General features: G+C 43.1%; 1 protein-coding gene across 1 annotated transcript in view; it reads right to left on the bottom strand.

Moving 5' to 3' along the window:
- LOC124038000 (influenza virus NS1A-binding protein homolog A-like) overlaps nucleotides 1-14,870 on the bottom strand; it is a 30,196-nt gene extending 15,326 nt beyond the window's left edge. The window contains exons 1-3 of the mRNA XM_046353341.1: nucleotides 14,462-14,870; nucleotides 4,161-4,458; nucleotides 3,787-3,924 (exon numbers count right to left, since the gene is read on the bottom strand). Coding sequence (XP_046209297.1) covers nucleotides 3,787-3,897 — 111 coding nt within the window. The 5' untranslated portion in view covers nucleotides 3,898-3,924; nucleotides 4,161-4,458; nucleotides 14,462-14,870. The remainder of the gene's footprint in view (nucleotides 1-3,786; nucleotides 3,925-4,160; nucleotides 4,459-14,461) is intronic.
- Between the last annotated feature and the right edge of the window lie 3,526 nt (nucleotides 14,871-18,396).

Genomic DNA, 18,396 nt, shown 5'->3' with positions numbered 1-18,396 from the left:
AACACATATTTGATGTGTCACAAGTACAACTCAAAATTTGAGTTTTTTTTTTACAAAAACTTCCTGCCTTACACTGATTTTTTTTTATATACATTTATGGAAAGTTGAGTTAATGAATTTTAATATAAAATACTGGTGTTACACTATGACAATATTGTGTTACCCTGAATGACACCACTACGGCCCACAAATATTGACTAAATGTGATTCCTTCAGCAATAACAATAATGATCCTATGAACCATTATAGTAGCAGCGACTGTATTTTTCTTTTATCTATTTATTTTGTTATACATCAGTGTAAAAAACAGGATAAGATGTTTATAATGTGCGGGCTAGCTGAACTTAGATCGCTTCCATACTAGAGAGAAATTACCCATATGCCACACACATGAAGAACATGGGTTTTTACTATGCAACATAGTTTAACTCACACAACGTACAATTTCATTCACAGAGGATTAAATTAATAGTTATGACACTGGCAGAGAACAAGAGTCACATCCATTGAATGTTATTAGTAGTTTAATTGTAGGCTAACTAGTAAATTTTGATTCAATGCAGGTACACAAGCGCAATGGCATGATACCTACACAAAATATCTACATAAAATGCCCATCAAACTACTTCAATCCAAACTTGAACAGTCTCGATTTTTCATAAAGTGACCCAATTGTGAAACAGCTATTAATATAATTCATAATCCATTTTTAAACCACAAGTGTGTGTGTGTGTAATATCATATTAACTAATATAATCCGTCAGTTATACTTCAACTGAAATGCAATAAAACATTAACTAGTGTAATATTTCAACTTACTGTTAAAACTTTATGGCTTGGGGAGGTATTTCGACATCTGGATGAGAAGCGTGCCCAAAATAAACTGCCTGTTACTCAGGCCCAGAAGCTAGGATATGCATATAATTGGTAGATTTGGATAGAAAACACCATGTAGGTCCTCCCGGGTGGCGCAGTGGTCAAGGTACTGTGCCAACAGAGACTCTGGGTTCGTGCCCAGGCTCTGTCGTAACCGGCCGTGACCAGGAGGGCCTTGGGGCGACGCACAATTGGCCTAGCGCTGTCCGGGTTAGGGAGGGCTTGGCCTGTAGGGATGTCCTTGTCTCATCGAGCACCAGCGACTCCTGAGGCGGGCCGGGCGCAGTGCGCGCTAACCAAGGTTGCCAGGTGCACGGTGTTTCCTCCGATGTTGTGTTTCCGGGTTGGATGCGCGCTGTGTTAAGAAGCAGTGCGGCTTGGTTAGGTTGTTTATCGGAGGACTTTCAACCTCAGTCTCTCCCGAGCCCGTATGGGAGTTGTAGCGATGAGACAAGATGAGACAAGATAGTAGCTACTAAAACAATTGGATACCCCGAAATTGGGGAGAAAAAAAAGGGGGTAAAAAAATAAAATACCACAAGTTAATCTTTAAGCCGACGTATAAAACCTGTATTTTTATGAATGTTTATTATGACCATTTCTGTATTTTGAATTTGGCGCACTGCAATTTCACCAGATGTTGTGGGTCGCGAGCAGAACGCCTGCGCCAAAAAGGTTACGCATTATCCACCCAGCTTTGTTTCCTATTCTGTTGCTGACAGGAGCATGAAACCATGAAAACAATACCTTGCTTTTCTTCTGGCTAGTCTTTCATCCCTAGCAACTGAATCTGCGTTAATATTTTGCCATGCAGCTCTCTCCAACGGCATATAAAGTTAATGTGCCTTGAAATACCTTAAAAGGCAATAATATAGTTTAAAATGATACTCAGTATTCATATAACAAGTAAATATGAATTGCATGATTACATGGGATAACAAAGCTACTGTCATTCAGCATAATGGGTGACATGAAACTTTTGCTGTGCCGTAGGACAAAAGCGTGATACTAAAGGATAGATTTCATACATGAGCTGCCTGTTAAATGTTTCTTGGCCACATAAAAAGCAATGACCTTCACCTATAAAGCTAATACTTAATTTTCTTATTTAATATAGCTTTTTATAAAACAATAACATTAAAAGTATGTTCTGTGTTGTACTGAAGGATGTGCGTTTTTATTAGAAAGGTTACTAGAGGGTGAATAGGTGAAATCCTATATTACAAATAGATTACGTTAGATATTGCTGTACTGTCGGAACTAGACGCACAAGCATTTCGCTACGATCGCAATGACATATTCTAACCATGTGTATGTGACCAATAAAATGTGATTTTCCGCCTGGCCACTGCCATAAAGGCCTGATTGATTGAGTGCTGCAGAGATGGTTGTCTTTCTAGAAGGTCCTCCCATCTCCACTGAGGAATTCTAGAGCTCTGTCAGAGTGACCATCAGGTTCTTGGTCAACTTCCTGATGAAGGCCCTTCTCCCCAGATTGGCCAGGCGGCCAGTTCTACAAAGAGTCTTAGTGGATCCAAACTTCTTCCATTTAAGAATGATGGCGGCCACTGTGTTCTTGGAGACCTTCAATGCTGTAGACATTTTTTGGTACCCTTCATCGGAGCGCTACGGACAATTCCTTTGACCTCATGGCTTGTTTTTTGCTCTGACATGCTGTGTCAACTGTGGGACCTTATATAGAAAAGGTTTGCCTTTCCCACTCATGTCCAATCAAATGAATTTACCACAGGTGGACTCGAAATCAAGTTGTAGAAACATCAAGGATGATCAATGGAAACAGGACGCACCTAAGCTCAATTGAGTCTCATAGCAAAGGGTCTGAATACTTATATAAATAAAGTTTGTTTTAAAAAAAACACTTTTGCAAAAATTTCTAAAAACCAGTTTTTGCATTGTGTAGATTATTTTCTTCAATGTTTTTATCCATTTTAGAATAAGGCTGTACTGTAACAAAATATGGAAAAGGGACTGAATAGTTTCAGTACCAATCAAAAGTTGACACCTACTCATTTAAGTTTTTTTGGGGGGTACAATTTCCTACATTGTAGAATGATAGTCACCAAAACAGCCTAAGTGTTCAATCAAAATATATTTTAGATTCTTCAAAGTAACCACCCTTTGCCTTGATGACAGCTTTGCACACTCTTGGCATTCTCTGAACCAGCTTCACCTGGGATGCTTTTCCAACAGTCTCAAAGGAGTTCCCACATATACTGAGCACTTGTTGGCTGCTTTTCCTTCACTGTGGTCAAACTCATCCCAAACCATCTCAATTGGGTTGAGGTCAGGTGAATGTGGAGGCCAGGTCATCTGATGCAGCACTCAATAATTTCTTGGTCAAATAGCACTTACACAGCCTGGAGGTGTGTTTTGGGTCGTCCTGTTGAAAAACAAATTATAGTCCCACTAAGCACAAACCAGATGGGTTGGCGTATCGCTGCAGAATGCAGAGGTAGCCATGCTGGTTAAGTGTGCCTTAAATTCTAAATAATATCACTCACAGTGTCACCAAAAAAGCAGAACCACACCTCCTCCCCCATGCTTCACCGTGGGAACCACACATGCAGATATCATCCATTCACCTACTTTGCATCTCAAAGACAGCGGTTGGAACCAAAAATCTCAAATCTGGACACATCAAGAACATGTGTTTTTGTTATTTTTAGTCCCATCCTTCAGCTCCATTCAACCCCTCCCATCCATCTCTGAACACCATCCAGTTGATTTCTATTTGCCATATATTTTTTCAACAGTGCTCTTTCACAAAAGTTCTGAACCTTTCTATTCTCATAGTTCAAGACTCAGTAATGGTATCATTTCCCAAAAGATGGACCCGGGGGAGAGGGGGGGGTCGAGAACGGAAAAAAATAGGGGAAAAAAAACACGTACCTGCAGTCTCACGTCACAGAATTGTCCACTCTTTCTCAGGGCATTCATCTTGGCTACGGTGGAATCCAAGAGACTCTCATCTTCAAAGAGCAGATAACCATTGGGAATCATCTCACTGTTTAATGTTGGGGGCTGAGCCTGACCAGCGAGGGATGGAGGGGAAACATGAAAGACAAAAAAAGTATCTAAATTTCTATCCCCATATGACTACACATCAACCATCAGTCCCACACAGAGTAGAGTGGCATGATGCTGGCATCGTTCATAAAAGCTTGTTTGATTAATTCATGATCACAATGACTTGGATTAGGCACATGTGCATTGTGCGTGTGTAATCCGTCCCTTGCATTAATAATAATAATAATAAAACATACCTAATACAGGATTATGTAACACCAAGGACTGCTACTAATGTCCGTAGAGGGCAGGGACCGATGGAAGAGAAGGCAGGCAAAGTAGACAGAGACCACAAGGGAACCCAAGTCTTATTAACCAGTGGAGGAGGAAGGGGGCTGTCAGAAGTAATGCCAGTTGACCAAAGGGATGTGAGCCGGGGGTAGGGGGGCAGCCGCACCGGTGCAAACTATCAGGCTTGAAGCGACTGTAATCAAGTCCTCAGGATCCCGTTGGCTATAGAGTCAAACTTTTTCTGTGTTGGTCGTGCATTATAACCTGGAGGAGAGAGGAGAAAGTTTGTCACAACTAAATTACACCAAACTGCAGTGAGATCAATAGCTAGGATAGAAGCACATGCTCAGAACAAGGTCTGAATTTAACCCATGTGTTTAAACTAAGCTACTTCATGGCATCTCCAGCAGGCAAGCAGAGTGACTGCTGCAGTCAAGTAGCACACCGACAGTCCAGTCACTAAAATAGTCTCTCAGTAGCCTCTCCCTCATCCACTAGGCCTCTCCCTCATCCACTAGGCCTCTCCCTCATCCACTAGGCCTCTCCCTCATCCACTAGGCCTCTCCCTCATCCACTAGGCCTCTCCCTCATCCACTAGGCCTCTCCCTCATCCACTAGGCCTCTCCCTCATCCACTAGGCCTCTCCCTCATCCACTAGGCCTCTCCCTCATCCACTAGGCCTCTCCCTCATCCACTAGGCCTCTCCCTCATCCACTAGGCCTCTCCCTCATCCACTAGGCCTCTCCCTCATCCACTAGGCCTCTCCCTCATCCACTAGGCCTCTCCCTCATCCACTAGGCCTCTCCCTCATCCACTAGGCCTCTCCCTCATCCACTAGGCCTCTCCCTCATCCACTAGGCCTCTCCCTCATCCACTAGGCCTCTCCACTAGGCCTCTCCCTCATCCACTAGGCCTCTCCACTAGGCCTCTCCCTCATCCACTAGGCCTCTCCACTAGGCCTCTCCCTCATCCACTAGGCCTCTCCACTAGGCCTCTCCCTCATCCACTAGGCCTCTCCACTAGGCCTCTCCCTCATCCACTAGGCCTCTCCCTCATCCACTAGGCCTCTCCCTCATCCACTAGGCCTCTCCCTCATCCACTAGGCCTCTCCCTCATCCACTAGGCCTCTCCCTCATCCACTAGGACTCTCCCTCATCCACTAGGACTCTCCCTCATCCACTAGGACTCTCCCTCATCCACTAGGACTCTCCCTCATCCACTAGGACTCTCCCTCATCCACTAGGACTCTCCCTCATCCACTAGGACTCTCCCTCATCCACTAGGACTCTCCCTCATCCACTAGGACTCTCCCTCATCCACTCTCTCCCTCATCCACTAGGACTCTCCCTCATCCACTAGGACTCTCCCTCATCCACTAGGACTCTCCCTCATCCACTAGGACTCTCCCTCATCCACTAGGACTCTCCCTCATCCACTAGGACTCTCCCTCATCCACTAGGACTCTCCCTCATCCACTAGGACTCTCCCTCTGTCTTAATACATAAGAGAAGGAAGAAACTGTCACCATTCCAGGAAATCTGCCATTATGTGGGGGGTGTGTGAGATTCTCACAAGGCAACATGGAACTACCCTTGCTATTTTACTAGTGTACTCACAATGTTATAGCCAACATAACTGCTGTCACTGGTGTTTACAGCTACAGTGCCGTGAAAAAGTATTTGCCCCATTTCTGATTCTCCATTTGTGCATATTTGACACTGAATACCAGATCATCAACCAAAACCTAATATTAGATAAAGGGAACCTGAGTGAAAGAATACAAATTGGATACTTATTTAATAAAATGTGGGTGTGGGAAATTGTTCATTTCAGCTCCTAACATAACAGGTCTGGATGTTTGACTAGGCCATTTCAAAACTTTCCATCTGTTCCTTCTGGTGTAGACTTGCTTGTGTGTTTTGAATCATTGTCTTGCTGCATGACCCAGCTGTGCTTCAGTTTACAGACTTGACCTGACATTCTCCTGTAAACACAGACAAGGATCTAAAATACATTTTTCATTGGTAGTCTCAACTTAAATTTAGGCGCACCACATAAAATTTAGGAGCACCAGAAAATATATATATTTTTTATTTGGTTGAGATACAGACTACATGAATTTAAGCTACTTTTGAAGCACATATGAAACTTCAGCACTTCAGTTTATTATAAGAGCTAAGATGTTGAACGAATAACAGTCATTGAAATTACCAAGTCATTTGTGGATCATTAGGCTTCTACATTGTGTAAAAGCACTATTTTCCTATTGAGACACATTATTCAAAATTGTACACAGACAAATCGACAGACAAACTGCTCTTTGTGTGCTCCTGGAAAGAATGACGACCATGTCTTCCTCCAGCTTAAGACGGTTCAGACAGAAGAAACAATACACACGCTCACATTCTTAAAACCGCTACGTAGGCCATGTGTGAAAGAGACTTTTGTCAAACTTTTTCTCAGCTGGTTTGGAAACTGTAGGAGTGTGAATGTGTAGTTTGTATGTAGGGGTGGGGGTCAGCAACAGCCCAAAAAATATCCCCCTAGAGTATTTTAGATTTTAGTTATTGGTCCAAAAATACTAACATCGCCAGGAATACTGCCCCCCAAACATTTTAGCATTTAGGAAATCTGATCCCAAGCATTCCAACAAATAGAAAAAAAGACCTGATCTTGTCTCATAGTCAAGGAATTAAGTGATATTGAAAGTACCTCTTTTTGGGCTTGGTAGCGGTGAATTTGTAGTGTATAAATTATAATTATGTTCCGGCTACCCAACCATCCGCCCGATAAATCGGGCCGCGGCATTCCAACAAAAAAGACCTGATCTTGTCTCATTATAGTCAAGAAATTAAGTGATATTGCATTTGAAAGTAACTTTTCTTGGGCTTGGTAGTGGTGAAATCTAGTTGCCTGCCCCCGGTGTAGGGCAAAGTAATTTTAGTTTAGCAAACAACACTTTAGGCATTGCTTTTCCACCATTTAATCAAATACCAACTAATTAAATTAGGTGCCATTTGCCAAATTAAAATGTTAACCTTGGCGTATCATGATAGCACACTTGCAGCCAAGCCACCACCCGGTAGTTCTTTGAAAGCTCTTTAGTTAATATCCCTGGCGGACTTCAAAACCACCCAACTTTTATCTGAAGAAAAATGTGTCTAGGATCTCAATACTAATATTACCCACAAGACAGACCGCTAACTTTCTTCCTAACACAAACATATTCCTACGCTGTCTTGGTTGTGTGCTTAGAGTCATTGTCCTGTTGGAAGGTGAACCGTTGCCCCAGTCTGAGGTCTTGAGCAGGTTTTCATCAAGGATCTCTGTACTTTGCTCCGTTCAGCTTACCATCAACTCTGATTAGTCTCCCAATAGTCACGTTGAGCAAGTTGGAATCAGTGTTTTTCTGGATCAACCACTCCAAATAAATGGACATTTTCGATATATAATCGACGGAATTAATCGAACAAAAGGACAGTTTGTAAACCAATGTAAACGGCCTATTTCTCAGGCCCATATGCATATAATTGACAGATTAGGATAGAAAACACTAAAGTTTCAAAAACTGTCAAAATATTGTCTGTGAGTATAACAGAACTGATATATATATATTTTTTTTAATGATCGAGAAAGATAAACTCATGCGAACACCGGACGCAATGTTTGCTTGCGCAACAGAGCTTGGGCAGCTATTGTCTTTCCCTCTCCTACTGAAAAAGACAGTGCCAGTTGATATATTATCGATTATATCTTTTTTTAAACAACCTGAGGATTGATTATAAAAAACGTTTGACATGTTTCTGTGGACATTACGGATATTATTTGGAATTTGTCTGAGTCGTCGTGACCGCTCGAGCCTGTGGATTTCTGAACATATCTCAGTTTGTTTGGCGCGTTATTTTGGATATAAAAATAATCTTTATGGAACAAAAGGAACATTTATTGTGTAACTGGGAGTCTCGCGAGTGAAAACATCTGAAGATCAAAGGTAAGCGATTCATTTTATTGCTTTTCTGATTTGTGTCCAAGCTACTTTAATGCTAGGTGTTCATAATGTTTTGTCTAGTGATCGATAAACTTACAAACACTTGGTTGCTTTCGCTGTAAAGCATTTTTTCAAAATCTGACAAGACATGTGAATTAACAAAATGCTAAGCTGTGTTTCTATATTGCACTTGTGATTTCATGAATATAAATATTTTTTGTAATATTATTTGAATGTGACGATCTGAAATTCTGCGGTTGTTGATGACAATTATCCCGCTAACGGGATCGGTAGCGTCAAGAAGATAATGAAAGTTTGATTTTTATAGTCATTTATTTGAATTTGGCGCTCTGCAGTTTCCCTGGCTTTTGGCCAGGTGGGACGCTAGCGTCCCACATATCCAAAAGAGGTTTTAAGCGTTCAGGCCAAAGAGTTCAATCTTTGGTCTAACAAATTTACCACAGGTGGACTGCAATCAAGGAAACAGGATGCACCTGAGGACACAAACATGCAAAGCAGATTTCTCCACCAAGTCTTTCAAACAGACGCATCACAACAGAAAACAACTTGAATAAGTATTATGAAGTGTGTTAAGGGATCAATGACACTCCAGCCAGAAGCATCCAAGTGCAGTTGTGTTCAGCAGCCAGACCCCACAGAGGCATAAGACGAAAGAACACACAGATCAGATTCCTCTGCCTGCCTTCCGTCGTAATAAAATGAATGATTCCCTTACTATTGTTGATCACATGCCTTACACAAGTCTTACACAACAGCATGGTCACTGGAGAGGGGGAGTAAGGACACACTGTACAGGCAAGGAGGAGAGAGAAAGGGGAAGTACAAGGGGAACTACGGAAAATGCATCGCATTGCTGTGAAACAGAACAGAATGTCACATGACTAACGCTACACTACTGAAATCTGGAACGTGTTTTTGAATCTGGGTGTGTCTCCAGCCTACTCAGTGTGTGTGTGTGTGTGTGTGTGTGTGTGTGTGTGTGTGTGTGTGTGTGTGGCGGATGTGCTATAGCTTGCATGGCAGAATGAAGTGACAGAGTTGGCCAGGCGGGTTATAAAATTGAATGTGCCCCCAACTGCGTATGTGTCCTTGCATAACTATGTAAGCAAGTTTGTAGGCCAGTGTGTGTGTGTTAGAGCAGCAGCCATAGCCTCTGTATGTGCTGTACATATGTGGGTCAGTTGGCCCACTTTACTAGCGGTTATACAACATAAGATCTGGCAGAAGATCCTTCTGAATGCTCCACTGGCTCTCTGCTCCTTTAGGTCCCCCCACACTCTTCTCTCCTACATATCCCTCTCCTCGATATCCCCCTCTCCATATCTTTCTTTCCCAATCAGAGACACTCTTCCCGATTCTGATAAGCATTTTGACTGATGCTATCAGGGCTGCTCTACAAAGGCCAATGAAAGGTGAATGAGGAGAGGCACATTTAAAGTCTTCATAAACCACAGTGAGGTAGAGACCAGTTAGTCTGTCTATATTTCAGCAATCGATTTAGGGCTATTTCCGACAACAACAAAAAATGTTGGTCGACAGGGTCGGTTTGCGTATTCCCCCCCACATATTTTCCACACGTTTGAATAAAATAAAACTATATGTAGACTAGAGCTTGTCTGATGGTTTCAGCACTGCGATTAAAAAATAAAAGACAAATTACTGAAGAGGGAGTCAGATTGATATAGCCTAACCAGAAAAATAAATGTCCAGATGGTTCTCCTCCCGCTGGTCTTCACATTGTGCCTTTAAGTTCCTTAGGTTGCCAATAATAGGCTACACCAGCAGTCGGCAACCGTATCCATTTGGAGTGCCAAGTTATAATACCATTTCTACTGATCTGCGTGCCTGTTTAAAAAAAAAAAGGAAAGAACATTCATTTAATTCATAATAAAGTCATATAGATTTTTTATTTTATTTTTTAAATCTAACTCAATGTCATGTGCTTAATCTAAACGCTATCTAAAAGTAACGTCTAGTGCCATTGCCGATACATAAAAGTTGCACACATAATGCCAACACATAAAAACATTGCAGTCCACAGGTATAACATATCCTGATAAAAATAAACATCCTATAAAATCCCATTGACTATGCATGGCCTATTTGAAACATTGCATCAACAAATAACTTGGTCTGGCCTAAATCTTATGCTAGCAAACTTGCAACATTGTATAAAATATTCTGGGCCTTCAAGTTTCCTGCTCCAGACAGACGGCTGTAGGCTATTTGCCAAGGGATAAGAAGTAGTCAGGTAAGTATGCTCCCTCTAAGTCTCTCTCTCGGAGGACCTGAGCCCTAGGACCATGCCGCAGGACTACCTGGCCGAATGACTCTTTGCGGTCCCCAGTCCACCTGGTCATGCCGCTGCTCCAGTTCCAACTGTTCTGCCTGTGGCTATGGAACCACTGACCTGTTCACCGGACGTTCTCACTCGCTAACTCACCATCTCTGAATGATTGGCTATGAAAAGTCAACTGACATTTACCCCTGAGGTGCTGACGGTTGTACCCTCTACAACCACTGATTATTATTATTTGACCCTGCTGGTCATCTATGAACGTTTGAACAGCTTGGCCATGTACTGTTATAATATCCACCCGGCACAGCCAGAAGACTGGCGACCCCTCAGTGCCTGGTTCCTCTAAGGTTTCTTCCTAGGTTCATGCCCTCCTAGGGAGTTTTTCCTAGCCACCGTGCTTCTACATTTGCATTGCTTGCTGTTTGGGGGTTTTAGGCTGGATTTCTGTACAGCACTGACATTGGCTGATGTAAAAAGGGCTTTATAAATACATTTGATTGATTGAGGTAGGCCTATTTTATGACTTTTCCACCAGATCAGAGCATGACATTTTTTTTTACCTTTCATGTTGAGTGGTTATGGAAAGGGAGAGAGCAGGAAAGATTTTTCAAATAGGCTAAATTAAGAAACCATTGTCATTCTCAATGGATGTAAAAGGCTTAGTTTACTTGCGGTTTGATGCAAAGAAAAAATTACTTTGAGAAGCGCCACAGTGATGAGTGAAGACTAGTTATGCACCAATACGACATTTCTGGACGATATTTAACATTTTTGCATCCTTTTAAGCATTCTAGTACAGTTTAATAGTTTACACAAACATGGACACAGCGGTCTACGGCACTGCTTGCTTCTCAGTGCAAGAGATGTCACTACAGTCCCTGGTTCGAATCCAGGCTGAATCACATCCGGCCGTGGTTGGGAGACGCATAGAGCGGCACACAATTGGCCCAGCGTCATCCAGGTTTGGCCGGGGAAGGCCATCATTGTAAATAAGAATTTGTTCTTAACTGACTTGCCTAGTTAAATAAAAAGGTTACACATCCTAAATCTGCTCGTCTAGCCCAGAAGCCAGTTGCACAAATGCGTCGGAGAAAACACTGTACAACTGGTGACCAAAGTCTGCGTGCATGTGCCGTGCACGCCACAAGGAGTCACAAGAGTGCGATGAGATACGTAAATCCCGGCCGGCCAAACCCTCCCCTAACCCAGGCGACACTGAGCCAATTGTGCGCCGTCTCATGGGTCTCCTGGTTGCGGCACAGCCTGGGATCGACCCCGGGTCTGTAGTGACGCCTCAAGCACAGCGATGCAGGGCCTTCGACCGCTGTGCCACTCTGGATGCCCCAACAGAGCTCGTTTTTAAAAGAATGGGTAAATATTGTACAACCCGGGTTTCCAAAGCTCTTAGAGAAGATTTAAATCACTGCAAAAATACACTGATCAAAAAAATAAAGGGAACACTTAAACAACACAATGTAACTCCAAGTCAATCACACATCTGTGAAATCAAACTGTCCACTGAGGAAGCAACACTGATTGACAATAAATGTCACATGCTGTTGTGCAAATGGAATTGACAACAGGTGGAAATCATAGGCATTTAGCAAGACACCCTCAATAAAGGAGTGGTTCTGCAGGTGGGGACCACAGACCACTTCTCAGTTCCTATGCTTCTTGGCTGATGTTTTGGTCACTTTTGAATGCTGGCGGTGCTTTCACTCTAGTGGTAGCATGAGACGGAGTCTACAACCCACACAAGTGGCTCAGGTAGTGCAGATCATCCAGGATGGCACATCAATGCGAGATGTGGCAAGAAGGTTTGCGGTGTCTGTCAGCATACTGTCCAGAGCATGGAGGCGCTACCAGGAGACAGGCCAGTACATCAGGAGACGTGGAGGAGGCCGTAGGAGGGCAACAACCCAGCTGCAGGACCGCTTCCTCCGCCTTTGTGCAAGGAGGAGCACTGCCAGAGCCCTGCAAAATAACCTCCAGCAGGCCACAAATGTGCATGTGTCTGCTCAAACGGTCATAAACAGACTCCATGAGGGTGGTATGAGGGCCCGACGTCCACATGCAGGACATTTGGCATTTGCCAGAGAACATCAAGATTGGCAAATTCGCCACTGGCGCCCTGTGCTCTTCACAGATGAAAGCAGGTTCACACTGAGCACGTGACAGACGTGACAGTCTGGAGATGCCGTGGAGAACGTTCTGCTGCCTGCAACATCCTCCAGCATGACCGGTTTGGCGGTGTGTCAGTCATGGTGTGGGGTGACATTTCTTTGGGGTGCCGCACAGCCTTCCACATGCTCGCCAGAGGTAGCCGGACTGCCAATAGGTACCGAGATGAGTTTCTCAGACCCCTTGTGAGACCATATCCTGGTGCGGTTGGCCCTGGGTTCTTCCTAATGCAAGACAATGCTAGACCTCATGTGGCTGGAGTGTGTCAGCAGTTCCTGCAAGAGGAAGGCATTGATGCTATGGACTAGGAATGCAATGATATATTCCATCCCTGGATTGAGTTACATTTGTCAAAAGGTTCAGACCAGTAAACTGTACCTTTCATTTAATAGTAATAATGTAGAAAGCCATGATAAATTGTAGCCACCTATCAATCTCAAAAGCAAAGAGAGAAATTGTAGACCTACCCGTGTTGCCATGCTGCTGACCCAGTTGGTGGGCAGTGTCAACGAGTGTAACCACCGCCCCTCGCAGATGATGGGTCCAACACCCAATCTGAAGCAGTTCTATTGGCTGGCTCAACTTGTCTGTCGCTGAGACTGGTGTCTGGGCGTGCACATAGCGTACAGTGGAGCATGCTTGCACGAGACATCAGACCACAGCGCTGTGACTAGTTTGTCAGTCTACCCCAGTCCCATAACACAAGCATGTAGGTCAGCGGAGCCAAAGCCTCAATAGATGGCATGACTACACACTACCAACTATGCACACACAAAAACAAAAGGAAGGACATGGCAATTACAGTGTATTACGAAAGAGGCCGCACCAGGAAAACATCACAAAAGGCTATTTTTTGTTTGGTCGCCTGCCTGCTATACTTGCCAGGGCCTGGTTTCCCGATAGCGATGGAATTTAGCGTTTTAACGATGCATCTTTCCCACAACAGCCGAAAAAGTCATACGTTTCACAGAGAGAAAGTTCGCTAAGTGCATCATTGAGAGTTTGAGCCGAAAATGATAGGATCGAAAGAAAAGCAGCGCTTCTCCTAGGATCAGTTTCCCCCATTAAAATATTACCATAACATTATAATCATTTCACAATACTGATGACGGATCAGCTCCTAGAGAGATATCACATATGGATGCAAATAATGAGGGGGTCTAAAATTTATGCTTACCCTATAACAATGCACTAAATAATGCACTAGATTTGCAAAACATTGTGGACATTTTGTTACATATCATAATATAGTGGGGCAAAATTTACAGCGAGTAGCGGAACTCAATTAAATTAATATGAAATGTACTTCAATATTATTTAATTATATAGGCCTATGTAACCTATTCATACTTTAATGCAGTCATTTCTGTTTTCATTTGAAGCATATTGATATCCTTTGCTTATTTGTAGCGGTTGCAAATACATTGGCAACTTTGTATGTGTCAGATTCCTTGTGTGTGTGAAGTTATCAGCAGTCAGAGACAGCTCTTGATTCCACGTTTAGCGGAGATCTGCATATAAAACGTTTAAAAGAGGGGGGGGGATCTAACAATGTAAAACATGCAGGCTACAGTGCAGTAAAACCCGTCTACATTTAGAAAAACTACCCGACAGAGGTCAGCATATAAAAAAAAAATTAAAAACCACCCTAGCAATCAACCTCGTGTTAAATGTAACGTTACACATTACCCGGTGGGCATTGGCCTAAGACAGAACGTTACAGTACAACATCTACCAACAATGACAATACGCAAAATTAGAAAGAAATAAAACCTTACCTGGGGCTTTTGACAGCTGGAGGTGGTAGACATATTTAAGGTAAATTCAGAGTTGTGTGGATACGGTTCAGTTTTTGGACAGGTCCCGCTCTTTTCTCTCTCCAATGCGACTGAAGTGCAGACAAGTCCGAACAAGGCGCGACAACAGGGGCGGCTCAAGCACGTTCGCAAGGGCGAAGTGCCAACAAAGGAGGTGGAAAACTGACGATAGTTCACTCAGACCGTTTACCATTTGGGGGAAAAAATAAAAGGTTAGTTCTGGTCTGCCTAACTGGGTGTGTTTCTCCCATAAAACCCAGTGAAATAGCAGATAGGTCGGGTCAACTTAGTTAATTGAATCAGAACTGCGAGTAGGGTGTCACTCTCGCCCACATGTACCACACGTAGCAATACCCAAGATGGAGCAAGGAGCCAGATATTCCACCGGATGTCTAATTGTGAAGCATCCGGTTGGCGTTTCCACATTACCAAATATGATGATGAGAGGAAGCCCAGCGGCCGGCAGTGGGATGTATTTCTTTAACTTTTTTATTTCACCTTTATTTAACTAGGCAAGTCAGTTAAGAACAAATTATTATTTACAATGGAGTCCCACACCGGTCAAACCCTGATGACCGCTGGTCCAATTGTGTGCCGCCCTATGCTCTTTTATTTAATGATGAAACATTTGATATCAATACAGTTTTCTGTTCGCCCCAAAAAATCTATTACAAACAGTGTGAACTAGTTTGTAAGATCTCAGTAGTTTGTGCTTGGCTCTGCCTCCCTCGTTGCTTGTTCTGCCCACCATGACTACTTTGTTCCGATTGGAAATGACAGGCGGTGGTCTATCTTGGGTTAGTTATTAAAGTCTTTGGTTAATATAGCCTAGCCTGCCTAAAGACAATTACAACTGCAAGATGGCGCAATCAGTTGGGTAAGAGATCGGTTGCATTCCAGACACAGGAGGTTGGTGGCACCTTCATTTGGGGAGGAAATACTTATGGTAATGGCTGGAGCGGAATGTGTGGTATGACATCAAATACATCAAACAAAAGGTTTCCTTAGAAAATTGAAAACGACTTTCTGCATTTTAAAGGCCCAATGCAACTGTAATAAAATAAAATAAATCTCTATCAAATCATTTCTGGGTAGCAACGATGTACCTTACTATAGTAGTTGTGGTTAAAAATAAAATAATCATGTTTGTTAAGCAAAAAAAACATTTTTCAAGTAAGAATGTCTCTAGGACTGTATGTATGATCTGAGTTGGAAGGGCACCAAAGTGGTACATTAACCACAGTGTGGGAAAATCCACCAGAGCAGAAGGGCCTAATGAGAGGGAAATGTAGCCTAACCCTAAAACAAGCTTTTATTGGCAGAGAGGTTTTGAACTGATCTATTATGCATCATACCGACTGTATTTATGTCTTCAAAATTTGATTGCTGACATGCAAAACATTTTAGGACTTTATCAACAATGCAATAATGAAACATTAGTTTTTGAATTGAATTTTCTTTAATGCTGAGTGTCAAGCAGAGTGGCATCATATCCAATTCTCCCATAGGCATTGAATCTCTGGGTGTACTTTTTAACCACACGGTCAAGGCAGTTATTTAAAAATGTATAGGCCATTATAATTTCTGCATACTTTTTTATCCCCTTTTTCATGGTATCCAATTGTTAGTAGTTACTGTCTTGTCTCACCGCTACAACTCCCACACGACCTGGTCAGCGTGCACTGCGCCCGGCCTATCACAGGAGTCGCTAGTACGCGATGAGACAAGGATATCCCTGCCGGCCAAACCCTCCCTTAGACCACTGCGCCACCGGGGAGGCCAATGTCTGCATACTTTCTATCAAGTTTTATACATTCAATAAGGGATGCACCAATTTGAATATTGAGGGCCAATACCAATATCCTATTTCATTTTTAATTGTATAGCTTGTCTAGGAAAGATAGAAATTGCAATCACGTTTATTCATAGGCTAATAAGAAAATATATTAAATTATTTGATTAATTTTTGTTATATGCATTCAAAAGGATTTGGAAAGTTCACGAAAACATCAGGGTAGATCATCAGGTAGGATATCTGCCTTTGTAGAAACGCGGTTGCAGTTTCTAACTGTGCTAGAAAAGCCATGTAACTAAAAAGGTAACATGAGAATGGCACCGGAGGAGATCCCTGCCGTTTTACGGTCTTCTGACCAATTGTGCTATTGTGTGTATCTTTTTGTGTTATTTGTAACTTATTTTGTTCATAATTCAACCTTCCCAAGTTCTCTCACGTCACCCCGCTCCTCCGTTCTCTCCACTGGCTTCCAGTTGAAGCTCGCATCCGCTACAAGACCATGGTGCTTGCCTACTGAGCTGTGAGGGGAACGGCACCTCAGTACCTCCAGGCTCTGATCAGGCCCTACACCCAAACAAGGGCACTGCGTCCATCCACCTCTGGCCTGCTCGCCTCCCTACCACTGAGGAAGTACAGCTCCCGCTCAGCCCAGTCAAAACTGTTCGCTGCTCTGGCCCCCCAATGGTGGAACAAACTCCCTCACGACGCCAGGACAGCGGAGTCAATCACCACCTTCCGGAGACACCTGAAACCCCACCTCTTTAAGGAATACCTAGGATAGGATAAGTAATCCCTCCCCCCCCTTTAAGATTTAGATGCACTATTGTAAAGTGACTGTTCCACTGGATGTCATAAGGTGAATGCACCAATTTGTAAGTCGCTCTGGATAAGAGCGTCTGCTAAATGACTTAAATGTAAATGTAAATAATGTTTCTGCCACTTTCTCTTATGACCGAAAAGAGCTTCTGGATGTCAGGACAGCGATTACTCACATTTTTTCTTCAATGAGTCGGACGCAAATTATTTACTTCAGACACTCGACAAGGCCAAAATCTCTTTCTCATGCGAATGATAGGGATGGAGATATCGAGGATATAGGTCGGAGTGCCTTGTAAGGATCCGACGGCAAGTGGATAATCTGCCTCTACCATCAGTCTTATTAGCCAACGTACAATCATTGAATAACAAAAAAGACAAGCTACGATCATGAAAATCCTACCAACGGGAAATAAAAACTGTAATAGCATATATTTCACTGAGTCGTGCCTGGACAACAACACAGATCACATACACCTGGCGGGGTTTACGCTGCATTGGCAAGATAGAACAGCTGCCTCCGGTAAGACAAGGTGTGGCAGTCTGTGTATATTTGTAAACAATAGCTGGTGCACAAAATCTAATATTAAGGAAGTCTCGTGGTTTTTCTCTGAGGTAGAGTATCTCATGATAAGCTGTAGACCATACTATTTACCAAGAGAGTTTTCATCTATATTTTTCAGAGCTGTCTATTTACCACCACAAACCGATGCTGGCACTAAGACCGCTCTCAATGAACTGTATAAGGCCATAAGCAAACAGGAAACCACTCATCCAGAGGTGGGGCTCCTAGTGGCCGGGAATTATAATGCAGGGAAACTTAAATCCGTTTCACCTCATTTCCACCAGCATGTTAAATGTGCAACCGGAGGAAAAAACACTCCAGACCACCTTTACTCCACACACAGACACGCATACAAAGTTGTCCCTCGCCCTTCATTTGGCAAATCTGACCATAATAATATCCTCCTGATTCCAGGTTACAAGCAAAAACTAAAGCAGCACGCACCAGAGACTCGTTCAATAAAGAAGTGGTCAGATGACGCAGATGCTAAGCTACAGGACTGTTTTGCTAGCACCGACTGGAATATGTTCCGGGATTCTTCCAATGAAATTGAGGAGCACACCACATCAGTCACTGGCATCATCAATTCATCAGTGCATCGATGACATAGTCCCCACACTGACGGTACGTATATACCTCAACCAGAGCATATGGATTACAGGCAACATCCGCACTGAGCTAAAGGGCAGAGCTGCCGCTTTCAAGGAGTGTGACTCTGAT

This window comes from Oncorhynchus gorbuscha, linkage group LG06 (assembly GCF_021184085.1).
Source record: "Oncorhynchus gorbuscha isolate QuinsamMale2020 ecotype Even-year linkage group LG06, OgorEven_v1.0, whole genome shotgun sequence".
Classification (NCBI taxonomy): domain Eukaryota; kingdom Metazoa; phylum Chordata; class Actinopteri; order Salmoniformes; family Salmonidae; genus Oncorhynchus; species Oncorhynchus gorbuscha.
The sequence above is the reverse complement of the archived record's forward strand: the minus strand, read 5'-3'. Positions and strand labels throughout refer to the sequence as shown.